General features: G+C 39.6%; 1 protein-coding gene and 1 non-coding gene across 3 annotated transcripts in view; one reads left to right on the plus strand and one right to left on the minus strand.

The window, feature by feature from the left end:
• The first annotated feature begins 1,027 nt into the window (after positions 1-1,027).
• The window catches only part of BCAR3 (BCAR3, NSP family adaptor protein), a 90,725-nt gene continuing 79,277 nt past the window's right edge, over positions 1,028-12,475 (plus strand). The window contains exon 1 of one of the 2 annotated variants that reach the window (XM_027879973.1): positions 1,028-1,043. Coding sequence is in view for 1 of the 2 variants with exons in the window: in XM_027879974.1 (XP_027735775.1) it covers positions 8,198-8,216 (19 nt within the window). In the remaining variant the exon portion in view is untranslated. Of the gene's footprint in view, positions 1,044-8,182; positions 8,217-12,475 lie in introns of those variants that run through there. The other variant, XM_027879974.1, reaches the window with a different exon arrangement.
• Positions 1,132-1,217, minus strand: TRNAR-UCU. The gene is given in 2 exon segments: positions 1,132-1,167; positions 1,181-1,217. It is a non-coding gene; the product is annotated as a tRNA-Arg (tRNA).

Genomic DNA, 12,475 nt, shown 5'->3' on the forward strand with positions numbered 1-12,475 from the left:
ACAAAAAGTAGGAAGGGAAGCACTATGTTGTCACTGGAAGTGACAACAAGAAGAAACATTTTCTGTCATCTGATTTAGTTGCTTTTTACAAGTTTAGAGAGGTTTTGGTTTTGCTGTTTGCAAATTCTGAGGAAGTTTTTTTCTGTGAAGGACTGCATTTTATAAGTAGATGGCATTTTTGAGTGGGTTATTGTGCTGCATAACAGTGATGGGTAATGTGCCACATAGTGTGCTTCATTTTCAGTTTTCCCTTTATTGTTTTTAAATAAGCATTATAGCAATTGGAAAGTTACGCGTGCAGGATTACAAGCAATTTATTTAAAAAAAAATTGAATAATTCAGGAATAATAAAACAGATTTATATTTTATTCCACTCTGCACAAAATCAAGGATGTTTGTTTAGTGCTGCTTTTGATTGCTATTATTAAAATGGCTCTTCATCTTCTATCTTGTTAGGCATGTGTAAGTCAGAAAAGATGGTGTTAGTTCAGGTGTTCAGTCCTTGCGTTTTATCTGCTGCATTTTGTGGGCTTGTTTTGTTGCTTGGAAGTAACCAGGAATTTATCACGGGGGCCCATTGTAACTGAAGTGCCTCCAGGAAAGACGCAGCCGTGGTTTTTCAAGTAAAATTTCTTTCCGAGGGCTGTCCTGGGAGCGTAGCGGCCCCTCTGGGCCGGTGTGTCGGTCCTGGCAGCTTTGGTGGAGCGCGAGCGCTGCCTGAGGGCGGCCAGGGCGCCGTGAGGAGAAGGAGCGGAGCCCTTGTGGCGCTGCATGAGAGCGGCGGCACCGGGAGGAGAAGGAAGGGAGCCCTTCTCCCGCTCCCCCCTCGGCCAGCCCGCCTTCTCGCTGCCGGGGAAGAAGCTTCATGTCGCTGGGCTGAGACGGCACATTCGCTCGATGGCGGCTGGTGCCGCTGTCTCCGCCCGCCTCCAGCCTTTCCCAGTCCGCCAGGGCCGGCGGGAGGCGGGCCCAGCGAGCCGCGCTGAGGGGAGGCGGCCGCCGGGAAGCGCCAGGCCGGGGGACGGGAGAGCTGCAGCGGTGAGGTAAGGGACGGGAGAGCGGGGCGGAAAGATTTCCGCCGAAACGCGCGGGGGCGGGGGTGGGGAAAAAAAAAAAAAAAAAGAGAAGACACGACTCCGCCGGGACTCGAACCCGGAACCTTTGAATCCCTTCAACCCTCTAGAAGTCCAATGCGCTATCCATTGCGCCACGGAGCCACCTGTTGGAGTCTCCGCGCGCCGCCCATAGAGCCTGCGTGCGCCGTCAGGCCTGGGTCGCGGACGCTCCGGCTTTATTTCTCCTCTTTTTTAATTTTATTTTTGTTTAACCAATACGAACAGGCTTCGTCTTTTACGCTGCTGCATAGACGAGTCTTGCGGCAGCCTCTACGTGCCGCCCGAGCGCTGCCCACGGCCCGGGTGGGGCCCACGGCTTCCTGTGCAGCGCTCGCCGTGGCGCGGCGTCCTCATCTCTTACAGAAGAATGACTTTTTATAAGTTCTTCAGTGATCAGTATAAAATATTTGTTGGCATCCCCCTCCGGCGTTTTCAGTATTAATCCTTATGTTTGGAGGAATCTAATTGTATTCCTCAATTGCCTTGTGTTGATGAGCTCTTCCTCCAAACGGCCATAAATTCACAGTAACACTCCTCCTTACCCTGCTTCCCCCGTGGATTTAGTAAAACAAGATATTTATTCCCTTAAAAGCTGTAATTATAGTCTGAAATAAATCTATGACACTATCTTTTTAAACCATGAGTAGGCATAGAAGAAACCCCAACCAGCCGGGTATTCCAAGCGGAGCCTGTGCCTTTCTGCTCCTGGGGCTCTCCCTGGCCCGGCGCTCCCGGGCAGTGGGATGTGCGCTGTGCTGCCGTGACCCGGGTTATGCAGTGGAGCGGCTGTGTGAGAATCTCGTGCTGCACTCTATCGTAATTTAAAAGTACCAGTATCCATAAGAGTAGAGAAGAACACGAAAACGAGCGCACCCTGAAATCCGAGGCAGCAGGAAGCTAATCAAATCGATGTAAAATGACGTGCTAAGATACACAATCCACGCCCCGTTGCCTCCAGGCCTGAGATACCGAGGGTAATGAGTAACCGGTGTGACTCAGGCACACGGGCAGCGTGTCCCGTGATTCCCATGAAGTCAGCTGGAGTGCTGGTGGCCAGCAATAAGGCAAAGCTCAGGAGCTGGCTGATGACTTAATAGACCCTGCGCTGCAGCCGAGAAAAGGGGGTTGCTGTAAGGCTTCAGTAGTTACAGCAAGTACCAGATTGGAGGTACACCCCCCAAACTAACAGTGTTATTGAACCAGAGCAGTTGTAAACACAGGCCAAGAATCACTAAATTATACGACATTCATTAAGTTGTACAGGGCTGATCGAATTTACAGTCTCTGGGTCCTTATGGTCTTGCCACAATTGTTCTGTTATGGACAGAACTCTTCATAGGCGCTCCTGGTAAAGGAATGCAAGGTGTGGAAACTTCGAGTCCTCAGACCCCCGTACTGCATAATACCCAGAAATCTTGTTTTTAAGAGCTGAGTTGATCTTCAGAATAATAACCATAAATTAATGTTTGTTCAACACAAATCACTTGTAAGTAACTAAGAATCACCGTAAACATCTTGTAGTTTGTAAATACCTGGGCATGTGTATTGTGGGGTGAAGGGAGTGTTGGTATCTCACCAGCGTGACCTTTGGACAGCAGCTGGTGAAGAGTCCGAGTTTGCTGTCAGAAGACTGGTTCTGAAGCTGTAAGAGGGAAGAATTGTGACACTCATATGATTCTTACTTCCTCTCACGTTTTCGTTTTGGTTAGTTGGTTTATAAAGGTAGGTAAAGGCTGTTGTTTCCATTCATGCAGGACGACTGACTGGGGCAGCGTTTGGAAATTTTCCAGAAATATTTCAAATTATTCAAGTCAGTTTGCTTTTTTATTCTGTAAACGTAGTCCCAATGCAAAGTCCATCTTTGTGTTTGGACAGCAGATGGAGCTGCTGCATGAGAAACAGAACAGCTCTCGGGTCATGAACTCACAAAATGTGATGTGTTGCGCAAAACCGATGGATCTGATTAACCTTTGCTGGCGCCTGGACTTGGATCCGACCTTTGGACTTCACCTCTTCTGGCAATGTCTGAAGTCCACTTCTGTTGCAAGCTGGCTCTTCAGCTTTATACTCTGTTTCAGGGAGCGGAAGTTTCTTGGAATACAGTTGTGCTTTTTTCAGTTACTGGCACTTAGAGAAATTGAGCTGAGCTCAGCTAGGTGCCATTTTGCTAATTTTAAAGAGAAGGAGAGACTGAGGTAGGAATATCTTCACACAAGACAGCAAGTGCTTCAACAGCAGGCCAAAACCAGCACTGTCATCTAACACTCTTCTATTAAAAAAAAAAAAAAATCTAGAAATTATTGATGAAATTGAATTGTTCTTTGAAAGACTTTTTACAACTTGGGTTTCAACATTAACTTCTGTTAATGTACTATAGTGCTATGTACTGTATATCCAATTACTTTTGGTAAGATTTGAGCTTAAAAATTTATTAAAAGGAAATTTTCAAATTTGCAGAGCTTCCCCAGATATTCGTTGGGAGTATCATCATCTTTCTCTAAGAACAAGTGTAATTAATACACTTGTTGAAAGCAAGAGGTCAGAGAAGGCCGCAGGCAAAGAAGCTGTCATGTATAGATCACCTAAATGGGACCCTTACATAGGCTGTGTATCTCAGATTCTTTTCTTTCTCTCTCTTGGTGTGGGATTATTCTAACCCTGCTGCTTTAATGATTCACCTGTGCAGTGCAGCAAGAGAAAGCACTCTTCAAACAGGCAGAAAAATGCTTGGATGCGCAAGGTCTGAGGATACTGAAAATAACTCTTTCAGGGAGAGTTTCTTTTGGTAATTTACAATTTGATTGTTTGGGGTTTTTTTAATTTATTTTCTTAGTATGAAGATAAATGCTTCACATTGTAGATGCTTCTGCATCTCTGCCTGTTCCTCAGTGGGGCTGTAATTGCCAGGTGACTGTCAGGGGATTGGAGAATTACCTGTCCTTGTTTGCCAGGCTGCCAGCGGGCAGACTGCTGTTGAGAACCTCTTCCAGTTATCTTATTAATGACTGCTGTTGGACTAATGCATGTTCTGTCCTAGTGAGTATATTTGGGTAGAGGGAAGTAATTCCCAAGGGCAGTGCCTTGCGGAGTTGGGGAGACATGAGCAATCATGGTAAATCACTTCTACAAGGGATTATAATGTGTTAATTCTGTGTAGCTCTATTAACAGAGCAGCTGCTGCAAAGCCAGCTGTGAGATGAGTACAGTCTTTTGGGGGAAAAGTTTGAAGTCCTTTCCTATGTTCCATAAGTAATTTTTTTTCATAGTAAATTTTATATATCTGGTAGACAGTCCATGGGTTTTAGTGATTGTTCTCTGTGATGATACAGTTGGTGAAGAGCCTAGGAACTGGTTAGATTGGTATCACTTGCAATTCACTCTTACTTGCTCAAATTCCTTCTAATATCTTCTTTTGGAGTAAATTCAAAATTATATTTTCATTATTTGTATTTACAGTTTTACTATGTAATGTATTTATGTGCCAAGCACTTGTTATTAATTTCTCATTAATTTATTCTTTAGGTTATTGTATTCCTATATTTACCGTTACATTTTCTTCAGAAAGCAAAGTACATAAAGCCAGGTGTCTACAGTGACACTGTTTTTGTGAGGGTTTTTCTCCTCGTTTCTCCCGCTTCTTGAATATGTACATTTGAAGGCCATTGACTCTCTCTTGCCAAAAGTGGAGTCATCTGACTTCCAAAGAGATGGGAATCTGTTTCAAGACAATTTCAGTGTTTTCTATTGCTAACTGGATCTGTTTTTTTCATCAGAGAATGAACGTCATCAATTTTTTTTCAGAAACGCATAAGATTTTTGTCAAACACCCTTCAAAAATATCTGAAGTGATGCCTCTAAATTTATTTTAAAATTCTATTCTTAAAAGCCCCCTTCCTTGTTTTTATTAAAAATCACATAGGTATCTTCATAATCTCATGCTTATTTACACTGGGACTTTGCTTAGCAGACTTATTTCTTGCTTCCTTGGTGGGCCTTTTCTCCTTTGAAATTTTTTGTTCACGTTCTATATCTTAATGCAGAATTAGCTCCTAGCATCTTTTCTCAGATTTTACACTTCTGTAATCTATCAGCACAGCTTTTTTCTCTGTTTGAACAGCCATAGTGGAATGAACATTGAACTAGCAAGTGATTTTTATAGCTAATCCTTGTGCAGTCATTGCTCTATATTCTTCCTTCCAATTTTTGTCTCATAAACCCAGTCACTGAATTAATGCAACTTATCACCCAGCAGAAGTTACAGTATGAAGAAATAAAAAGCTGCACATCAAAGGGTCTTCTGTGCAGACACAGCAGACACAAAGGCTTCTTTGTGATGAATGTGCAGAGTTAGCTCTGCCACTCTAAATCAGCAGTGAATTTTCTTCAATTCTAGCATTGAAGTAAAAGAATGCCCTTTGTTCTTGTAGAGGGTTTTACTTGTATTTCCAAAATGCTGGCAGGCAGTAAGCATTGACTTAACAACCTAAAAATTAATTTCCTGTGTTCAGAATTGTGATATACTTTTATAGAAGTTTGTCTTGGTTTATTCAATGTGGTAATAGGTACCAGTCATTTTTGCAGCAAAGTGAAACAAACAGCTTCCAGAGTCAGAGACATCTGTAAATCATAGGAATCACTGATAACAAGACCCCTTATTTTTGCCACACCCACTGTAGAAATAATGTTCTTGTTGTTTTTGTTATTATTGCTATATATGACTGTAGTTAATTTTGTAAATACCTGAATTTGCAACCAGTAGGATGGAGAATTCAGAAAAATAGTCTGAAAAAAGCCAAAAGAAATGCCGTCACATCTCCCATCCAAAATTACAGAGATTAGGGTTAGACATTTACACCCAGATAGTATGTCAGGGATGTTTCAATCTGGTTTTGATACAAGTGGCCTTTATTCCATAAGATTGCTACAAAATTATCACTTTTTTGTGTTAACATTGTGATGGCAGGATATTCTTTTGTGTGTCTAAAAGTGGGACCGTGGCTTCTTCATTTACCTTCAAGTGCTAATCCTGCTCACAGCTGGTCTGGAAGGGCAAAAGGCCTTTGGATTTGGTGTTAATTGCTGTGTAGTTGGTCTTAGTTACATAGAGGCCTCATGTTTTTTGACTGACAAGTTTGCATCTTGTTTGTCAACCATGCAGTTATCTGCTAGAGATAGTGGTATGTTTTGTGGTACTAATTAGAATGAGAAAAGTGAAACAGCATTTGGTGGAAGTGTGAGAAATGGTATCTCTAAGCAAGCTGGACAAGTAAATTTCACTGAGTTGAAACTGAAATAGGGAAATCTGGCACAGGAGTTACTTTGGAATCCTTGGAAAAAATGAGAGTACAGGTGAAAAAAAGAAGGGGTAAAGAAGAAACGTAAAGGCCTGTGCTGTGGAGAATGAGAGTAATGTTGATGGTGCTGATAAAACTTCAGTGGGGGCTTGGCTTTGGTTTGAGATTGTTTTTTCAGAGTCTTCACTCCTGCAGTGCAGAATGGGTTTGGGGTGAGCATGCAGCTAATCCATGGGAGAACATGATGAAATGAGTCCCAAACAGCCTGTACTAGTTTGCTTCTTTGTAAAATCAGGAATTTGGATTAGTTTTCAGTCTCTGTGCTGGCAGAGCTTGTGTGACGTACATCCAGCATGGGAATTTACATCTCCAAGCCATATATAAGCTTAACTTTAACATACTTACATAAATGACAAAATCACCAGTTTTCAACTCATGGATTTTAACACTCCTGACATGATGGCTCTCTTCCTTTGGGTCATACCTAAAAGCAGTCTAGTGACCTGTTGATTTGCACCAGGAGATACTGATTTGTTATGGTCCCAATAAGGAAGACAGTCAGACTATAAAGTATTGCTTAAAACACCATTTATTGTGGCTAACATTGTAAAGAAAAACAATGTAAGTATTTTTATGTCCTTCCAGATGCTGAGTTGTGTGGTACTGAACAGTTCTCAAATCAGAGCCCAGCACTCTGGGCAGATCCTGCCTAGGGAAAGGTCATCTGATATTTTGGTTTGTCGAGCACTTGAGGGATTTTCTTCAAACAATTCTAGTTTTCACTTCTACTGTCAGACAGAGAGCTGGTTCACTTAGGAACTGTTTGCTGCAGTTTTAGATAAAGACAAGGATGCCCAGGCGATGTCCTCACAGTACTGAGGGGGAGCTGCCCGGGGGCTCCTCTGTTCCCAGGCTGTGTCCTGCTGCTCGGCACAGCTCTGACAGCCCAGACCTACATGCAGCACAGCACTGGCCTGTGCCTTATATCATCACTAACTCCTCAATAAAGTGACCTTCTGGTTAGGATCAATAACCTGTGACTGAGGAAAAAAATCCCTTGGATAAAGAATTGCAAAGTGATGCAGTTAGACATTTAGGGTTTGAGAGCATCAGTGTTTTCAGGGCAGATATACAGCCTAGGTGAGTGGGAAGTGATCCTAACTGAAACTTCTAAGTAGTTTCCATAATGTAATAATCATAATAATAACAGTTATAATGGTAATAATGCATGATAATATACATAATAAAATATGTGATGCCTGGAGTAGTTAAGTTTACCCATACCTATTAGTCTTTTGCACTCTGGACTGATGGAGGATGTTTTGAGCTTGTACATAGTGTTACAATTATGAAAATGAGTTAATTTTGTTGTTATTGTTTGAAGGTTTTTGTTGGATTTTTTTCTTTCTTCTAGTTTATAAGTAAAATTTTTAAAATATTTTTCAATAGGAAATATTTTTTAAGAAGTAGCCTGCAAAGCTCTCAGCTGAAAGTAGGAACTTATTTCCTAATAACTCATTGGCAAATAGGCAGCACTTTTCTCACTTAGTAGAAAAGTAATAATAATACTAATAATTAAAAATAAGGTGTGAAAAAAATTACTGAACACAGTATGTAGATTCCCCTTAATTTAGAGGGGAAGAAACCCAACCTCACTGCTCAGTTCTCGTCACTGTGATTCATCAGCTGCCGTCTCCTGGGCAGGTCTGGCTGCTGATTGGGCTCAGGGCCTCTCAAGGTGTGTCCTTTGCCAAGAAGCTTTTGCATTCTAAGAGCACACAGTAGACCATGATAGCCTCCTTCTGTGGTAAGAACTGTTGTATGTCTGTTCTTATTGTTAGGAACAGTGCTTGGTGGTTAGGAACAAATAATTAGGTGTGCTAGCAGATGTTTCCAAACCAACTTTTTGTGGGTTTAAAATCTGGAAAGATCTTAATCTTAGATCTTAATTGTGGCAGCTGTTGCTCAATATGCTAGTAATACTTTTTAAAATTCTGAATTAAAGTAAATGTGATTATGTAATAGTGAGGGATACTCTCAAATCCACTGAGAATTACGTTAAAATATCTTTTCTAATATTGTAAAATTTTGAGAAAAAAATGTTTATAAGATTTTACGTGGTCTTTATTTTTCCTAAAAATTATATGTGTTGACTATTTGCAGGTTAAGTAATACATGGAAACTTCCTTCTCATTTTGTATTATGTTCAGGGCAATTTTATTTTTTTTGGAGATATAAATTGCCTTTAAAAATTTTTTGTCAATTTATCAGTCTAAATTATTTGGAAGAGAAAAATAATGTTACTTTAACATATCTTTGCAGTTACCTTTGAAAAAATAAGAGAAAACTTTGAGGGAAAAATACTGGAGGAATATACTGGATACATTTTTGGTTTGTAATTGATAGTTTTATGTCAACTTTACTATCAAATGAAAAGATGCCATCATGGCTTTGAGAGAGACACACAGGGATTGAAAAGATTTGAAACGTGCTATGTAGACAAGTTTGCATGTAAATGTCTGTGATCCAATACTGTTGGAGTATGGAAGAAAAGGCTTAGAAAACAGCAGCTGTACTACCCGGGCAGTGTAATGTCTGCTCTCCTACTTTTACAGCACAGTGCTTAGAGCTCATTTCACATGACTGTACTTGTTTCTGCTCTTGGAAAAATGTTGCAGTCATGGCAAAAGCACCAACTTCTTTGTGAGGGATGATACAGTGAGCCATACTGAAAAGAGGGTTTGGTTTTAATATTGCAGTAGTAAAGATCTTCGTTTTAGCATAAGATATAAGGGAAAACAATGAACCTTCTAATGATAACTGATTTTAAGAGATATTCAAGAGTAACTCTTTTACCAAACTGTATCAAAAAAACAAGGATTTTCTGAGATATTCAGACAAATGTTTCCTGCTATTGAGTAACATGGATGGGGTTCTAGTGTTTCTGCATATTTCTTAGTTTTAAAGCACCAGTTGTGTTGTTTAGAATAATAGGATCCTGCTCTTTATGGACATCAGGAGTGTCTTCAGTTAGTGTTAGAGTGGATTTTAACTCAAAATTTTAACTCAACACCAGAGGGTGCCAAAATGCAATACAGTATTCTCAATTTCCTACTAAATTGGTCATATGTACATAATATACCTTTCCTAAACAGTGTTGTTTGGACCTCTCCCAGCCCTTTCTTGTTTGCATATTCACCACTGTGATACTGTAAGACCAGCACACCCCTGGTTCTAGGTTTTCTTACAATGACAGCAGCACATTCCTCTCACCAGCAGCTAGCACTGTCAAAGAAAGATTTTTAAGTATGCAGATAAACTTTACTTAGCTACAACAGCAGTTCATGTAATTTGTGTCATGTTCTTGTCTTGCTTGTCCTGGCCTTAGTTCTCTGTGCAGGGGTCAGAGATTGCTGTCTATTTATATATGCCATGCTGTCAGCAAAGGAAGAAGTTAGTAAGAACTTTGAAATGCATTAATCATCCTTGGGCAAGACCTCATGGTGCAATTAATTTTACAATTCCCTTATTTATGTGATGGTTTTGTCCAGGCTGAAGCTTTTAGGATCCATATGTGTTCCTCTCTTCAAGATCATTTCCTCATGGTGCAACACAAGGGGAACCAAAGTGCATGTACTGTTGAAAGAGACAGTTGCATTTTATGAGCTTAGAAATTTGACTTCAAGAAATAAGATTATGTGCATTTGTTGCTTGGATGGCAAAATTTAAGATACTCTGACTGAATTACATATTTAGGTGGCTTTTGCTTTTGAAAGATAAAGCATACCATACCTTATAGTCCCTACTGCTGAACCACCAGAGTGTATTTCTAAATTTGGTTCTGTATCTGGCTAAAGAATACTCTCAGACAATATTTGTCAGAATCGAGTCCAAGAAAATCATGCAGCAGTTTGCAGTCATTATCCTGGTGGACAGATTAGTGAGTGTCTGCCGGGTGCGTGTGCCTTCCCTCAAGTGCTCCTAAAACACCAAATGCTTCCTTCCTTGTGTCTTCCTCTTTGGTCACACTCAGTAATAAAGTGTGTTCAAATAATAAACTGCTAAGTCTAAAATTATTGAAAGTAGCCATTCATTTCATGCCCATAACATTTTCTTTCCGTCCCAGCAGCTGATTGCAATCCCCAGTGCCAGTGTTTGGACTCTCACATATCTGATTTGTTGGATTGAAGACACGTATCTAAGTGCATTATCGGTTCCTGCAGTAAAGTACACTTCCACACTGTGCAAGGATTGCGTAACCCTTTGCAGTGGATTATATGATTTGAATTATAATTAGATGCCACGCTAAGAACTCTTTTTGTCATATAAAAGGATTTCTGAAAAAAAAAGGAAAATAATCTAGTCACTGTTGGAGTCTTTTCTGTATATTTTTAATGAAAGGCCTGCCACTTTATTTGATGGAGTAGTGTCTTCAGATTAGTGCTGCTTTCTTAACTGTGTCTAATCTCATTTGATTTAAGCATGATGGAATAAAAAAACAAATTGTACCATAGGTTTGTTTTGAAGTCAAGGAGGGGGTTAGAAAATCAGTAAACATCAGTTCATCATGTTTAATTAGCTAACAGAAATTTTCTGAAGCTGTTAACCAGGATTTTAACAAATACACTGGATGTAGGCTTATTAATTTATGGGGAAGTTCTGGTGTGGAAACTGAAAACTTTATATCTGTTTTCTTTTATACAGAAATTAGGAAATAGTTTCTCTATATACTTTTAGTAGCTCTTTCAATAATATTTCTTTTAATACCCTTCCACCAAGCTATGAAATTGAAAAGATTAGTATTTGTCTCCATCATTTGCAAGAACTAAAAGATCATAAGCTCAGAAATTCCTTTACATATCAATACATCAAATGCAAATTAAGTGAGCTGTGCAGCGTTAGAGCAATGACCTTCAACCAGACTCTGTGTCAAGAATTTCTGTTTCCAAGGCTTCTCATTATTGCTGAGTATTTTCCTGGCATAATGTATGGATCTTTTGTGGTGTGTTGTTTGCTGGAGAATGAATGAAGGCCCTCTGGCTCATTTATCCTGCTGTCTCACTTGGGATTCGAACTACGTTGCAAGAAAAGAACGTCTAGTGCTCTCACTGTCAATTCTAATCCCCCCATCATTAAGCTGTAGCAGTTCCCTGTTGTATGACTATTTTTTCAGCTATAGAACCTAGTGGTAATTTCGGAGAGTCCACACAGGCTGAGTGGTTTTGAAGAATAGCTAATATTTACTGGATATTGTATGGTTGTGCTTTCAGAGCTCGGAGTCATAAACATTTTGTTTCTTAGAATGTGAAAAAAATACCTCTATTTTTAGTAACTTTATTTCACTTCCTCCATACACTTTCCTTTTTCAGTTTAGCTGGTCTTTTTGTATTGTCCTTGCCTCAAACAGTTAAAATTAGGGTTAGCTGATACGTTGTCATAACGCTAACATAAAAGCTATAGTAGACTGAAAAGCACTGTGGATTGTTTTGGTTGGTTTTTTTGGGGATGGGGTGTTTGTTGGTTGGTTTTGTTTAAACAAAAAAAAAAAGTCTCATTTTTTATGCATTTAATTTTATGCATTTTTATACCATTTAAGAAGAAAAATACTGTTAATAAATACAACTGTCTTGATTTCCAAATCAAGGAAATAGGAATTTCCTTGGAATAGATCATGGCTTTTTTGTTCACTACATGTAAGACACAAGATTTTATATGTGATTAATAAAAGGTTTCCCTTTAAAAATACTACTTAGACCCAAGTGGAGGCAATTTCTGTGTGACCATTGAAATTGCACATAGATTCTGTTTTACGTTGTATTTTCAGCGTAAATACATTGATTTGTGTGTGAAGTTCATTTAATAGATTCAGAAATACATGCAAACATCTAATCTGGTGCACGTTTTGTTAACAGAGTAAGGAACAAATTCCATTACAAACATTTTTAGTGGGAATACATGAGACATTTTTTGTAGTAAAGAACTATTTGTATCTATTAACCTCCTGCTAAATTTAAGAAATTGAAACCTATTATCTAGGCAAGTGTTGATTTACTTCCAGAGTTATTA

The sequence above is a fragment of the Empidonax traillii genome, unplaced genomic scaffold (genome assembly GCF_003031625.1).
Source record: "Empidonax traillii isolate 1590-97213 ecotype Southwest subspecies unplaced genomic scaffold, ASM303162v1 scaffold62:size2133460, whole genome shotgun sequence".
NCBI lineage: Eukaryota > Metazoa > Chordata > Aves > Passeriformes > Tyrannidae > Empidonax > Empidonax traillii.